General features: G+C 42.5%; 1 protein-coding gene across 1 annotated transcript in view; it reads right to left on the bottom strand.

Annotated features, from left to right (window-relative positions):
- Window positions 1-6,140: 6,140 nt before the first annotated feature.
- The window catches only part of LOC101171874 (GDNF family receptor alpha-4), a 178,137-nt gene continuing 169,750 nt past the window's right edge, over window positions 6,141-14,527 (bottom strand). The window contains exons 7-8 of the mRNA XM_023951734.1: window positions 8,380-8,549; window positions 6,141-6,700 (exon numbers count right to left, since the gene is read on the bottom strand). Of these exons, the coding sequence (XP_023807502.1) occupies window positions 6,563-6,700; window positions 8,380-8,549 (308 nt within the window). The 3' untranslated portion in view covers window positions 6,141-6,562. The remainder of the gene's footprint in view (window positions 6,701-8,379; window positions 8,550-14,527) is intronic.

The raw sequence follows: 14,527 nt of genomic DNA on the forward strand, positions 1-14,527 counted from the left end.
TCTTGGTTCCAGTTGGCTCTTCACATGCACGCTCTGACCCGTCCATCTTTCTTGGGGTCTTCATAAGACCCTGTCTTCTGTCTTGGGTTTTTTATTACCATTTTGTGAACGTCTTTACTTCTCTGTTTCATTTCACTGTCTTTGCCTCATTTCTGCACAAAGACATTTTTTTTTTTTCAGTTTAACATGCGTCTGCATTTTTCTGGCTCATCCACCCTTTTTCTCTTCCAGCATCAGTCGGATGTAATTCTTTCTCCCCGGCATTCATTCATGTCTGGAACAATAACATTTGCATGAAATTTCCTCTGACATATCTTACTACATAAAAGGAATGTGATGATGCAAAATCGTTAAACAGCATTTTTTTTTCAGTGGGGTGGGGGGAGGGGGTGGGGGTGCTTGCTCAAAGGGTTTGTTAGTTTCATTCAGTTCTCTTCATCATCTGAAACAAAATAAAATATAAAAAAGACTTTTTGTTCCAAAGAGGATCAATCATCTCCAACCTGCCCACATGTTGCAGTGGGATTACGCACAAAGCTGAAGGTTTATTGTAAAAGTAAAGTCTCAAAATGAACTAGTCCAGACTCTGTGCAGCAAAATCGCTCCACAGGTTTGCCTGAAAATTGCTGACAAACTCCTCAGAATCCCCCTCTTTCTCTCTGAACTATCAGACACAGCTGATCTGAAATGTTGTTGCGGTCACAAAAACAACGTCCACCACACGATGGGGAGGCATGGAACAATCTTCAAGATTAGCTACCACACAAAATGAAGCAAAAAAAGTTCCCCTCCCTCTTGTTTAAGTAGGAACTTCCCCCTTCCTCACAACCTTGTTTTATTAGGAGTAGTAGGATGACATTGTCCCACTCTGGACCTGCTTAACACTCTATTAGACTGCAGTTTGATACTGCTCCTCTAATTACCAAAACATCTGTTGTGCAGTGGAAGTGACGCTCCCTCTAGACTGCAGCTCATAAAAGTGTAATTAATTTTCTGTTTTCCAGATTGCTATTCTGAGAAACAGCCCATTGTGGAGCTGGAATAATTAATTAAGCGAGCGTTGGGGAGGCTGGATGAGGAAACTTACTGTTAAAATAAAGGAGCAGTTCTTCAAATTCTGCCCACAAGATCTAAACTCAGCTATCGGCTGAGTGGCCGAGTGTCAGGGGGAGATCAAAAGTCCCACGTCTGGGGAACTAAGCAGCGTTCTTCAACCTTCTCCTGCCCAACCTTTGACGGCAGAGATCTGAGACAGACTTGGTTTCCTACATAAGAAATTCAGAGAACATTTGTATTAATAAACAATATTTGCAATAGTAATTATTGTCAAGGGGATGTGTGTCCTACAACATGCACGCAACCTCTTTATTGTCACAAGAACAGGCAGATGCTGGATTCAAGTGCAGCAGGTTTATTAGCTCACCTAAATGTCCACAAAGCGAAATCAGGGTCAGGCAGGCAGGGGTCAACAATAGGCATAAAATCATAAGAGTAGAGACAGGATGGTCAGGATCCAGGCGAGAGTCGGGGCAGGCAAACAGAGTCAGAAACAGGACCAGGAGACAGAAGACCAGGTCCAGCCATTACGCCCGGTAATGCAGGGAGAGCGGCACAAAACAATAATACAACAATACAATACAATGCTTAAGTATACTGTGGTTGATTTGGTGAATGAAAGTCAGGTGTGCAGCACTCAGAAACTGCACGCTGGGGTTGCTGGGAGATGATAGAACTAGATCTAGAACTCTGGAGACAGCTACCGGTGGTGACCAGAGGGGGAGACAGAGCTTTATCTTTTGACAGTCATCATGACCTTTTTATCTCGGTAGAAGAAGAATTTAACACAGAATTATGATACGTGGGATGTGACGTCATCAAACAGTTTTCCATAAGGATAGGTAGCACATAGGGATCTCCTCTCTTCTAGTTTTCATTTTTACAACATAGTTAGCCTAGATTGAATGTCTCACTCTACCCCATGCAACCCTGTTGGGCAAATATTCAGAATAAGACCATTATATTGTGGTTTAACATTGAACAGCTAAACTACTAGTTTCTCCTCCACAGGGAAAGCTTGATTAGTACAGATTTCTTACCTATGAAAAGGTGGGAACAGCGTTGCACCAAGTGTTGCAATCATCAAATACACAATTGATCTGTAAGCTGAACTAATCAACCCAATAATTGATGACTATGTCTGGTTTTGTCCCTAAACTCCTAACAAAGTGATAATCCAGCAGTCGTGGTTTCGGGTGTAAAAGTGCAGATTCAAACAGTGGGGAGCTTTTGCTAAACTTCGCTAAACTGACTGTGGTGTCCTAAAGCCTCTGTTGCTCAGAGGCGCTCTTCATCAGCTAACATTGGACATCTTTTCTGCTCTCCACTCCCTTATGGGGTGGCATGTTTTTAGCTTTTACCAGCGAAGGACCGGACAGCTCCTGGATGTGGGGCAGCTGGAGGTCTGTCCCATATAGCTGCTGACCCGAAACTCAGAGCGGCAGCAATTAGAGCATCCATGCAGCACACAGGTGATGCGCAGACAGATTGAGAGTGTCTGTCAGAACTTTGTGTCTGTCATGAGCTCATGATGGGATGATATTCATGAATCAAGCTAAGGTTGGTCCGTTTGGTCCAAAAACCTTTTTCTATTCATGCAAACATTTCCGTCTTTCAGCACTTCCTTTTGTCTATAGAAGAACAAACATACTCAGGGTTTGTTTACACCAGGGGTCCCATTTATTCAAGTTTTTAATGCACATGTTTGTCTGCAAATAGAAGAAGTTCATCAGTTTGTCCTCCGTAACACTCAAAGCAGCAAAGATTTCGTTAAATCCCATTTTATTTATACCCAAGGTATGAATAGTAGACTCCAGACATCAGAGATATGGCATACACTGTGCAGCATACAGTATACACTGTATCATAACATCTTTACAATTACATGATGCATGTAACAAAAAGGTCAGGATGAAGGCTGGAGTCATGGGTGCCAGCCTCGGAGGAGCCGTCATGAGGTGGAACTTTTGCTCTCTCATCACCACAAATGGGACAAATTCAAATTCAATTCAAAGTTCAACCAAACACAAACACAAAGCAGGTCATCCAAAAGCAGCAGACCAACCGATAGGATCCTTGCAGCCATCCCCTTTTCTATGGGAATCATGTCTTCAATCAAGACCCACTCTGATGAAAATGACCTTTTTGTGTGTTTTTAACATGTTCTTGCACATTTACTCATCATGGAGGACATTTAGAAAGTCAAAATAAACTCAAAATAATTGCATTTCTGAGTATTTCGTTAATCAAATCATTGTGATTCAGGTGCAGAGAAACAAAGCAATTGAAAAAGGCTTGTAGGTGTGACCTACAAGGGCTTACAACAAAGCTCAAGCTCCATTGTGATGCCTCCACCTGTGGACAGATTGATCCATGAGCCTCTTTGTTTTCCTCGTCTGAGTTGAAATCTGGATCTAAACTGAGTGAGAATTGTGTTCAAACATTCTGAAGACTATCACCTTACTTTTAGTTTTAGATGTTGTTATTCTTTCATGTCTGACCTGTTCAAATCAGTCCTATGTATTCACACGTTGCTGCTCACAAAATGCGTTTCCATTGACTATGAAATTGCGCAGATTGGATTTGCGTTAATAAATTTGCCCGATGGAAAAACAACTGTTTCAATAAACTTGCATTTAGTGAAAAAAGGTTTTTCCTCTCGGAGGAGGTGGTTTTTGAGGCGTATCTAAATTGACATTTCGCTAAACTGCAACGAAAACACTATATTTAAAAATTAGATGTGTCAGGTGTCTGGGCCACTTAGAGCAAGCCACGTAAAGCCAAGCCAAGCCAGGTCAATACCTTCTGGATTCATCTCCTCCTCGCCATCATCCTCCCCAGGAAACACTCTCTGGACTAATTGCCCTCGTGCATGTTCCCTGCTCCACCTGATCTTCAATCCAAGAACATTGCCACCCAGTCATTCATTTCTACGCTTCATAAACCTTGGACCAAGTCCCTGACTGCTTTTGGGTCTAGCTAATTCAATACCTCACATGATGAGTCACGTGACCAACAACCGGATGGCGATGTGCATCTTGGTAGGAGCTGGCGGCCTTGGACGCTGCACAGCGGGCGCCACCAGAGGTCCCACAGCGTCACACAGCTCATCAGAAGTTGAGCGTGTAATGTGGAATTGTTGGATCCACAGCTCCTCTGGAAAATCACCATTTCGCAATATGGCTTCATCCGTTGCCCCTCCCTTTCTAAGGAGCGCACCGCTCCACGACCTGAAGAAGACGCCGACGTCTCCTTTGATAGATGATGATGAGCGCTAGTGCCGTGGCAGAAATCTTAATGGATCTACTGTCAATCAAAGTATTGGTCACATGTTTCTGAATGACTTATGGCTTAAGTCAGTTTGTGTTTATTCACATAATTAGGATTTAATGGAAAGTGTAATGGCAAAATTGTGATTTTTCATTGAAGTTTTGTGCATATGTGTGATGAAAACCTAGCTACTGACTCTTAAAGTCACTTCAATAAAGTCACTCAAATGGTTCCTCTTCTCTGATGTGATGCTACATTTGAGACGTTATGAGCAGATTTTAGAGTTGATCAGCTGTTACTGTGAATGAGTGATTTAGATTTAGAGGCCAGTGAATGGAAATTCCTTCAGAGTGGAAAAAAAAAGGTCTGAAGATTAATTTAGAACGTCCAGAAAACACATAAGATGCTGTTTGAAGAAATGAAAACGGTCGATGATGTTGTTAAAGGTACAAGGTGGAACTTTGGTTTCAATAATACAAAAAAAGCTTTGTGATAATGCATCTGACCCAAACTAAAGTGGGACGTGAGAACAGGAAAGACAGAGTGGGATTCTTTTTCTAGCTCATGCTGTGGGTGAACGGTCCCTTTTCCATCCGCTCTTCACATCCGTCTTGGGTCATTGAGAATCATTTCATGAAACTGAAGTAGATGTTATTGATGTCGCTCCAACGTTTGAACAGGACTCTGAAATCTGCCCCAGACTTCCCCAGCAGGACGCTTAACCATGAATCACTATAACCCTTGTACTATCCTAGGCACTTTAACATTGGGAGTTGTGTCATCTAGACCCACTAGACAGTGCTCTGAACCTTTTTTCTTCAATGATTTGTGATCTTCACTGGTGTCCATGGATTACATGAAATCTTTCCACCTTTATCCACCTTTGTCATGGTAGGGAGAACATGTCAATGTAAGGGTGGGGTCATCTAAGATAACACAAGGGATAAGCCGTCAAGTCCAGCTGATGGAGTCCCAGCAGACAGGGGGCGCTCTGTTTCTGCTGTTCATGGCGCTGACTCTCCACTACAGCCGGTCATTCACGTTGAACCCTTGTGTTATCTTAGATGACCCCCACCCTTACTTTGACGTGTTCTCCCTACCATGACAACGGTGGATAAAGGTGGAAAGATTTCATGTAATCCATGGACACCAGTGAAGATCACAAATCATTGAAGAAAAAAGGTTCAGAGCACTGTCTAGTGGGTCTAGATGACCCAACTCCCAACATTAAAGTGCCTAGGATAGCACAAGGGTTACGCCTGTCCGCTAATTTCAGACAGAGTTCACACATATTTACAAAATAGAAACTTGTGTCCATCTCCTGCTGCATCATCACAAACACAATAGTTTTTGTTTTTTTTAAACAGGAGACGGGGAACGACTCAGCAGGCCTCACACTTAAAGCTTAATGAATGCGTGGATGAGGAGTTTCCTCCAAAGCGGCAAACCGATCATTTACAAGAGACATCTTTTCATACCAAACCATTAAAAGCATTGAACAAAGTGGGTTAAAGTACAATAGGTCCTCGTCCCGATCTTTCCAGTCTTGTTAAAATTTGAAATGAATTCTCCCAAAAACCCGGGAATGTGCTTGTGTCGGGACTCCTGTGTTACGTGCTTCCATCTAATATTCATTGAGAAAGCAAAATGTGGCATGAAAATAAAGCTGAATGGACAGAATGCAGCGTCACCATCCCACCCAGTCCACCAAAAATCTCCTGTAACAACTATAACTGGGACAAAAACTCTTGACATTTAATTTTTTTACATCAAGGAATGTTCAAGAACAAAGGAGGTTTGTATATATTTTCATATATTTATATGTTGTTTTTTTTTTGGACATTTCCGGCACAACACCGTCAGCGTCTCTCTGCTGTACACTTTCTGAATCACGTGGACGTTACTGTCAGATGAGCGCCGGCCTTGTTGGTGTCAGAGTTTGTGCCTGGGCAGGCGTGAAGCTGGGTATGTTGGGTGTGTTTCCTGTTTTTTCCCATGGGGCGCCGCTCGTTCAGGGGCGCAGGGTTCACAACACATCTGCTCTGAGTCATGATTCACAAAAAGAGATAATGTGATTTTAGTGACAAAGGACAGGGGGCGGGGCAGCGTGGACCCTTCTCCCCCAACATCATCTGACACAAAGAAATGGATGTTTTCCAGTCAAGCTCCATCTCACTCCTCTGTCCTCCACCCGGATCCGGAGCTCAGTCTGTGAACGCAAGCTCAGTGCGGTCTCTTATGGACGGGACAGCAGGAACAGCAGCCAGCACAGGGGGAGCAGCGGGGAGATGCAGGGGGGCTTCACGCCCCCACCAGAGAGGGAGGGAAGAGTGGAGTCACCTTCGTCGCCCCACAATCTGTCGTTCTCATTGACCTGAAAGAGGCAAGAGTACATGAACGACCGGTGGACGAACACATGTCATGATGTCTCAGTTTGCAGATTCTGCTAAGCAACAAATTCTGAGGATCCCAAAAGAGAAGCAAATATCTGAGAAAAAAGCAGCTTGAAGTAAATGTTTTGGTAGTTTCAAAGTCTTCCCGCAGACATGGACCGGCACACATATTCCTCATTGGAGTTTCTCATGTTCATGCAACCATTTACAAAGAAAAGTCAATGTAAACACGCCTAAATGCGTGTTTCATGCTTTCACATTTAAAGCTAGCTAGGCCACTGTCTCTTACAAAATGCTTGGCCGTTGAATGCGCGTTGAAAGTTAGACCAGACCAATCACGGACCTTTAGGGGCTCCGTAGATTTACCCATTCTTTGCGTGGTTCCTTCGTTCTTCTTCCTTGGTTTCAACATGGTTCATTTCTGATTCATCTGTGACATGTTCACATAAAGACCACAATGTTTCTCACTTTTTTTTTTTACATTTATTCACGTATGACCAATTTTCATCTGTGCAATCGGCACAAAATGTACGTAGTGGCAGCGAGACACGGCCTTAACGTGAGGCTTTTTGTTAAATTCTGAGACACTCAGATCCAGACCCCATGCTAGGACACTAGAGTTTGATGTTTATATCTTTAAAGACAAATTCATTCCATCTTCTGAGACGATAGGGTAGAACTCTGATGTTTGTAATACAGCGTGAAAGAATGAATGTTTTGAGAAGCATAGATTCTTTTTAATAATCAAAGCATTATTCTTAATCTACACAACAGATAGTTCCGGACTTCACCTGTGGTCAGGTGCGCTTTGAAGTGCAGAGCTGTAACTAGCAGTTTAGTGAGATGACATCATCATTGATAGAGATGTGGATTGTGTTTGATTACACAACCTGCGGAAACAAATGTCACGCTACTCTTTCAGGTCAGATCCATTTCTCAGGAACTTCTAGGGGCTGCGTGTTCGAGTTGTGGCAATTTAATAAGACACAGATCAGATTTCCTTTAAACAAAACAGAGCAAGCAAATCTAAATACTCTGAATTTATGATTTATCAAGCCTAGTCTGACATTTGGAGACTTAGGTGTGTTTAAAGTAAAAAAAAAAGCTTTGTATTTTTTGTCCTGGAGATTGAGATCATAGGAGGAGATTTGGTTTCAAGTACCCAGTTGTTCGCACCACTTTAAAATAAATGTGTTTTTCTTTTGTTGGTGTTAAACTTTCGAATTTACAACAAAATGATTTGAAAAGTTTCACACTTAGCCAGTTTAAACATGTGTTTAGGAGAATCAAATTGGAGAGTTATGTTAAAGGTATTTAATGTCACCTTGCTTCTTTGCGTGCTTGTCTTGTAGTATTGACGGTGCCATCCAAACGGGCGTAAAACAAGACATTTGTTTTTTTCTGCCTACCCCCTTCCATTGAAGTTGTTGTGTTGTGATTGTTGCATGAATTTGTGTTTCTGATGTTCCTGATGCTTAATGAAAGGATTTTCATACATAAATGTTCTGGTTCTGGTGCCACATTGAGCTGGCCCGTAGGGAACCGGCTCATTTCTGCCTCTCAGCCTGCTGTGGTTTTAGAAATCCTGATTTCTGTGGCCCACATCTGAAAGGCCGTCTGCTAGAGGATAAAACATTGTCACTGCTTCATCCCATCTCACCTGAGTAGGTATCTGTGCTCGTAGAACATTGTGCTCTGTTTCCATGGAGACGCCTGGAGCGGCAGTTGACAAGTGTGGGCTGTGGCTGTCTGCAGCCGGACTGGGCATTCCTTGCTGATTCTCACTGGTCTTCACGTCTGATCCGTTTCCGAAAGCTAAGATGGCATTTTCTGCACGAAAGAAGCAAAATCAGATTCATTTACTTTTTTTTTTTTACTCTGAACTTTTTGTTGGAAACTTAAAAACACAAAATGTGACTGTTCCAGTTTACTTTTCAATTGTTTGCTTGATGGTAAAATTGCAACCCACAATAATAATAATCATACAAAATAATAAGCCAGTAATACTAAGGCACTGACGACTAATTTCTCGTCAAAAGCCCAAACTCTGCTGGTTTTACACCCAAACACTGAATTTGAAATCAGCCTCACAGCACGCCACGCTGTGAGGGGTTTGAAAAGCAAAAACAAACCTAAATCCCCTTCACCATGTTTCTATGAGTGGTCTGTGAGAGAAACCGTGCTGTGTTACAAACAAAACACAACAAGTGGGACAAAAGTCAAATCAAGTCAAAACTTAGTTTGAAGATGGACATAGTTAAAAAGGATCCACTGCTCAGTTTGACAGAAGAGAGACATTGCTTCGCTTTTAAAATACAGAACATTTTACAACAAATAGACATGGATTTGAGTTTGGATTTGAGGTTTAGAGGTGTTTCAGTGGGAAAAGAGCACAATTTATTTGATACCTTTACAGAACTTTTACAGCTGGTGTCTTGTGTCTCAGAATGACAGTGTGGTACAGAAGCTACACAGCCCAGAACAGGAGGGACTCCTGTTCTGTTCTGTTTTTTGCTAAAAAAAAAGTATTCAAATGTATTTTTTAAACGTTTTTATCTTCAGAATACAGTGGACACATAAATAATCATCTCAAAATGCTCATATCAATAAGATTTTTACCTCATAAAATCGGTGACGTCATATCCGCCACATAAAAAATTGTAGTGAGCGTGGCGTCTGAATTGCTTTACTACATAGTACTGCGGTTTTTCGTTTTTTAGTAGTTAGGGTGGGAAGTTGGAAACACCCTTAGTATGTTCTGCCAGAATACAAAAAAGTATTCAAGAATAGCAAAAACAAATCCTTCACACCAGGGTTTTTTTCCCCAAAACGTTTAAAGCCACCGTGCCCCCTGCAGGACAAGGCCCAAAACCCACAAGTGTCATGAACCACCAAACACGAATTCCCTCCAACTGCTTTGTCCCTGTATAGCCAAGGGATGGCCAACTCTGGTCCTCCAGAGCCTCCACCCTGCCTGTTTTCCAGTTTCCCTGGCACTGCCTGATGCTAATACTTAAATCCGGTTTGTCAATTCAATCAGGATGTGGAATCACTTGGGTCAGCCAATCAGCAGCAAGCTGGTCAGGGAGGACTGGAAGACAGGCAGGGTTGTGGCTCTTGAGGACCAAGGGTTGGCCAGCCCTGTTCTAGCCTGTCTGTTTATTTGTTTGTTTTTATTTTACATAAAATGTTTAAACCGAAGAATTTTAACATTTATCATGACAATAAATCTCTTGAATCTCTAAAATAATGCATCATCATTTATTTCTGCTGCATAACTTTGTCAACACCATTCCAAGCATGTCTAACCTGTGTTTAATCTGAGTGAATAATGCAGAGATATTTTTAGAAATGTAAAATCATGTTTTTTCTCCACCTGTGGAGGATCCGATGTCAGCTTTTATCAGTGAACGCAGGCAGGAAAGAAGCCTCAGCTTCTTCATCTGAACAGGCTCAACTTTTGACCCCATTCGCACTTTTCTCCACTTTGCAAAACCTTAAAAAAGGCCGAGGCTCAGGAAGTTGAAGCTCATTTTAGAAAGTCTCACCTGAACAGCATCACGAGCCAAAAGTAGCTGGAGGAAACTGCAGAAACGCCTTTAAAATTGTTCCATTGTTAGGTGAAGAATGAAACATTTTGAAGAGCCAAAGAAGAAAGAAGTTCAAACGCACTTTAGCACCCATGAGTTCATATGAATAATTGTGGAAATAACTATACTTAATCTTGATATATTGGAATTGAACTTTTGCAGTGTTGTTGGCTTTAGGGTCCAGTTTAAACCTTGAACTTAAACTCTAAACCCTAAATCATCTTTTTTTTTTTTCTTTTCAGTGAGAGGCAGACAGGATGAAGAGCAACAGATTGAGAAAACACCAGCACCACCTCAACAAGAAAAAAAAATAAAGATCAACCTTGTGCTTTTAAAGTGTTAGAAAGAAAAGGATGAACAAAGGAATGGATTTTTGAACCAAACTGAAGGTAACATGTTTTTTTGTTGGTGCTGTGCAGACAGGAAGGAGCATGTGATGCAGCTGCTGGCTGGTTAGAGTGAGCGACCGTTGCTTATTGCTTTGTTTTCTTGGTCGTGTTTTTGGGGGTTATTTCATTCGTGCTGACTCTGTTGTGCTTTGGCGTCGAGTTTTGTTTAGTTCTCTGCTCAGTTTTGTGATGGGTCATGAAGCTTGACCACACAAATGAAGAGAAGTCTGCTGATCTGCAGCAGTAGATGCCTTGGGACATCACTCCCAATGTCAAAGTGCCTAGGATAGGACAAGGGTTAGGGTCAGAAAGAAGTGAATTCCAGAGCGGACAAAAGCTCCGCCCTCCTCGGTGGTGAGGTGAGCATGAGAGGAAGAAGATCGATGACAACAGAAGGGAGAGGAGAGTCAGAGGAACGCAGAGAAATATGCAGGTGTGAGGCTGTAAATGGCTTTGTAGGTCAGCAGAGGGATTTTGAATTTGACATGAAACTGAACCGGGAGCCAAAGGAACAGCTGGAGATTCGGAGTAATGGCATAAATGAGTTTTCTGGTAACAAGACAAGCCGCTGAATTATGGACCAACCAAAGCTCATGGACCCATTTGCTGAAACCCGCAATCATCTTAAGGAGAGGAACTGCAGGGGTATGGGCGGGTAAGGGACAGGCGAAGGAGGTCAATGTTGCTTGGATGGGGGTAAGCAGTAGGTATTGATGTTCACACGCAGCTCTGATAGAACTGTGGAGATATAAATATTTGCTTAACTTCACAAAAAGATCATAACAGTATTTGGTCATCTGACAACTGGAACTGCGGTTACATATACAACTGCTAAAGCTCGATGCATCTGCAGAATCCTCAAGATTAGCTAGCGCCGCCCGATTAAAAAAAAAAAATCTTTGGCTCAGTCATGAATGTAGACGACGGGAGTCAGTCAGGCGTGGATGACGCCTTTACGAAATCGGGTGACAGCTAGACGGCCACAGGGTGGTGGCATCCGGATCGCTGGCTGGACACAGCACTGATTGGACGATGTTTAAAAGTCTCCGGACGGTGGCCGTCCATATTAGGGGCCAGCCGCCCAGTAGCCTGGGGGTATATAAACAGCGGTCCATTCTGCACCACTGGTCATTCGCAAATTAGATTTTAAGCACACATTATAATCTTGTCAATTTACAAATGTACACTTTGTTAGACAACATAACTTCAAAGAAAGAACAATGCTCTGTCTTCTTCGTATTCTTCTCAGCATCAACCGCAATTAATAAATATGCAAGTCTTGGAGTCACTGTGGCGCTATCAACGCCACCATGAGTTTTGTGGAGCATCAATGCCGTCTGCCTATTTGGACCCACGGTGGCCGGGATTGCTAGACTGCCTTCCAGTCATTGCCGGGCCCCCGGCCCACGCCAACATGGATGGATGGTGGCAGTGGGACGACAAGACGGGGGCAGGGGGTGGCAGTTGTAAATTGGCCGATCAACAGACGATTTTGGGGACCTTGGAGACCCAAAATCTTCTCCAAGGTCATGAGTAAATGTGCCGCGCTGCAAGCTTCCTGCCACCCGACTGTCACTGTCGCAGGTTCTGCAGAAAGTTAAATCTTGGTCATTTGCCCGAAACACATCTGTGAGCAGATCAAGGATCAGCTAATAAAATCACATAAAACTGCTTGTTCCTAAAGTTGAGAGAAAGTATCATGGAGCCACCATGTTGTTCTGGAGTTGGAGAACATTGTGATTGAAGGAAAAATGAGCCCCGGCCTGTTTCTTTTTTTTGTATTTAACAGGAAGAGATAGAACAGATGTGTAGGTGTGAATTCAATTTAATGAACAAAAGAGATCCTGTCAACGTTTCAGGAAGAAAATAGGTAACTTTTCATATTCAGCCGTCACACTCTCTTGGTGTCATGTAAATAACAGCCGTTCAACAAACTGTGGAGGTGTTCAAACTGGAAAGTGAGACAACTTTGGAGAGGAAAAGGGAACTTCTGCCCTAAAATGCACTAACTGCTTTCTGTTAATGCAACCAAAAAAGAATGTTCCTTCTGAATGAAGAATGTTCCACCTTTGCAGCTTTTTGCATTGCTCCAGTTAAAACCCTTCAAAAACAACATCTGCCAATGGCCTTTCTACACCTGCAGTTCCAGTAACTCCATCACTTTCTGGAAGATTTAAGACTAACTGAAACTCATTAGTAAAGACGTTGGGGGCACTACTGAGCTAACATTCTAAATTCCTACGCTGGAAAAAATCCATAAACTGAACATTACTGAATTCTGTTTACAAGCTATAGGTGGCTTCATGTTGACATCAGCTTTAAATGAGGAGTAGCAGTAGAAGAAAGGTAAGGAACAATATGAAATAGAATGTATAGAGTAACTTGGACTGCATTCAGCAATCAGACTTTTCCACGGGCCTCTTACAGTAAGAGACCTTCACAGTGTTACATGATTTACATGATGCTTCACCCCCCCCCAGGGAAACGCTAAACCTCAAGGCCTTGGGGTTGCTGCAGCCAGAATGACATGATGATGTGATAAATGAAGATTCTCCCAGCATTCATTTTCATTCAGTGACTGGCCCAGTGTTTGCATGAAAGTCACTTCAATTAAAACCTACCCAAATGAAGTCACGACAAGGAGAATGATCAATTCATCTTCTCAATGATGAATGCTGATGCCCGCTTGTGAGAATTGTATTCTCATTGTATCGGTTCACATTAAAAAGCTTCAGCTTTCAGAGACAGCCGACTTGTGTTTAGTGAGAGCCGTCAGTTGACATACCAACATTGATTTCTCACAGGATCATAACAAATTGATTCCTTCTCTTTAGGTACTTTGCTTTTGCAAACACGTTTCTGCAGCAATCAATTCCGATGTTTCGTTGCCTCCCTCCTCTGATGAAACAGTGAGCATCAAGATGGCGGGAAGATGGAAAATCAGACGGGTGACCCTCCTGCTTGCATCAGCTGCAAAGCCAATCACTATCACCACCAGTCAATCTGTTCCACTGATGAGAGGGTGAAGAAATGCTGCCATGTGTTGCATGCTGGACAGGAAGTGGCAACACGCCGATTTCACTTAAACCTTCTACTGCTGGTGGGTTGTATGAAGCTTTCACTAACAAGACGTTTAACTCTGGTGGTTTAGAAGACAGATGCCGAAAGAGGAATCCAAAAAGTTCGAGTAAACCTTGACCTGCTCATCAACAAGCTGGTGTTGGACTGAAACCTGATCCTCTGCTCTGTCTGCAGATCCTTTTTTTTTTTATTGCGCTCCACTTTATTCTATTTTTCATACTTGTATTTTTATTGGTTCTTGTATATATTTTGATTAGATTTAAAGTATTCACCACTCGAAGGCTGCTACAATTGCTACAATATGATGTACTGCAACAATAAAGGCTTCTGATTCTTCTGATTGTGTTATGATGCTTCTACACAATGAAAAGATATATCGATTACCTGTCTGAAGGGTTCAGGTCTCTCTCTATACAGCTACCACTAGGGTTTTTTTGACAGAGAACGTAGCCTTGAGGATCTGCCATCTAGTCTCTTCCATGTTGAACATCCCCATAACCATCTAAGTGGCTTTAATGCCAGATGTCCAAACCACCTTAACTGTGTCTTCTTCATTTAGAAGAGTAATGGCTCGTTTCTGGACTCTTTCCAGATGGCTGTGCCCCATCTCTCGGAGAAACCATGGCAACCCTGAAAAGGAGGCGTATTTCCATCAACTGTGATCTTGACTGCTGTCTCCCAACTGACAGCTTTTAGATGAGCGTAAAGACATAGGTTGACTGAAAATGAGAGCTCTGTCTTCAGACTT

This window comes from Oryzias latipes, chromosome 22 (genome assembly GCF_002234675.1).
Source record: "Oryzias latipes chromosome 22, ASM223467v1".
In the NCBI taxonomy this organism is placed as follows: Eukaryota; Metazoa; Chordata; class Actinopteri; order Beloniformes; family Adrianichthyidae; genus Oryzias; species Oryzias latipes.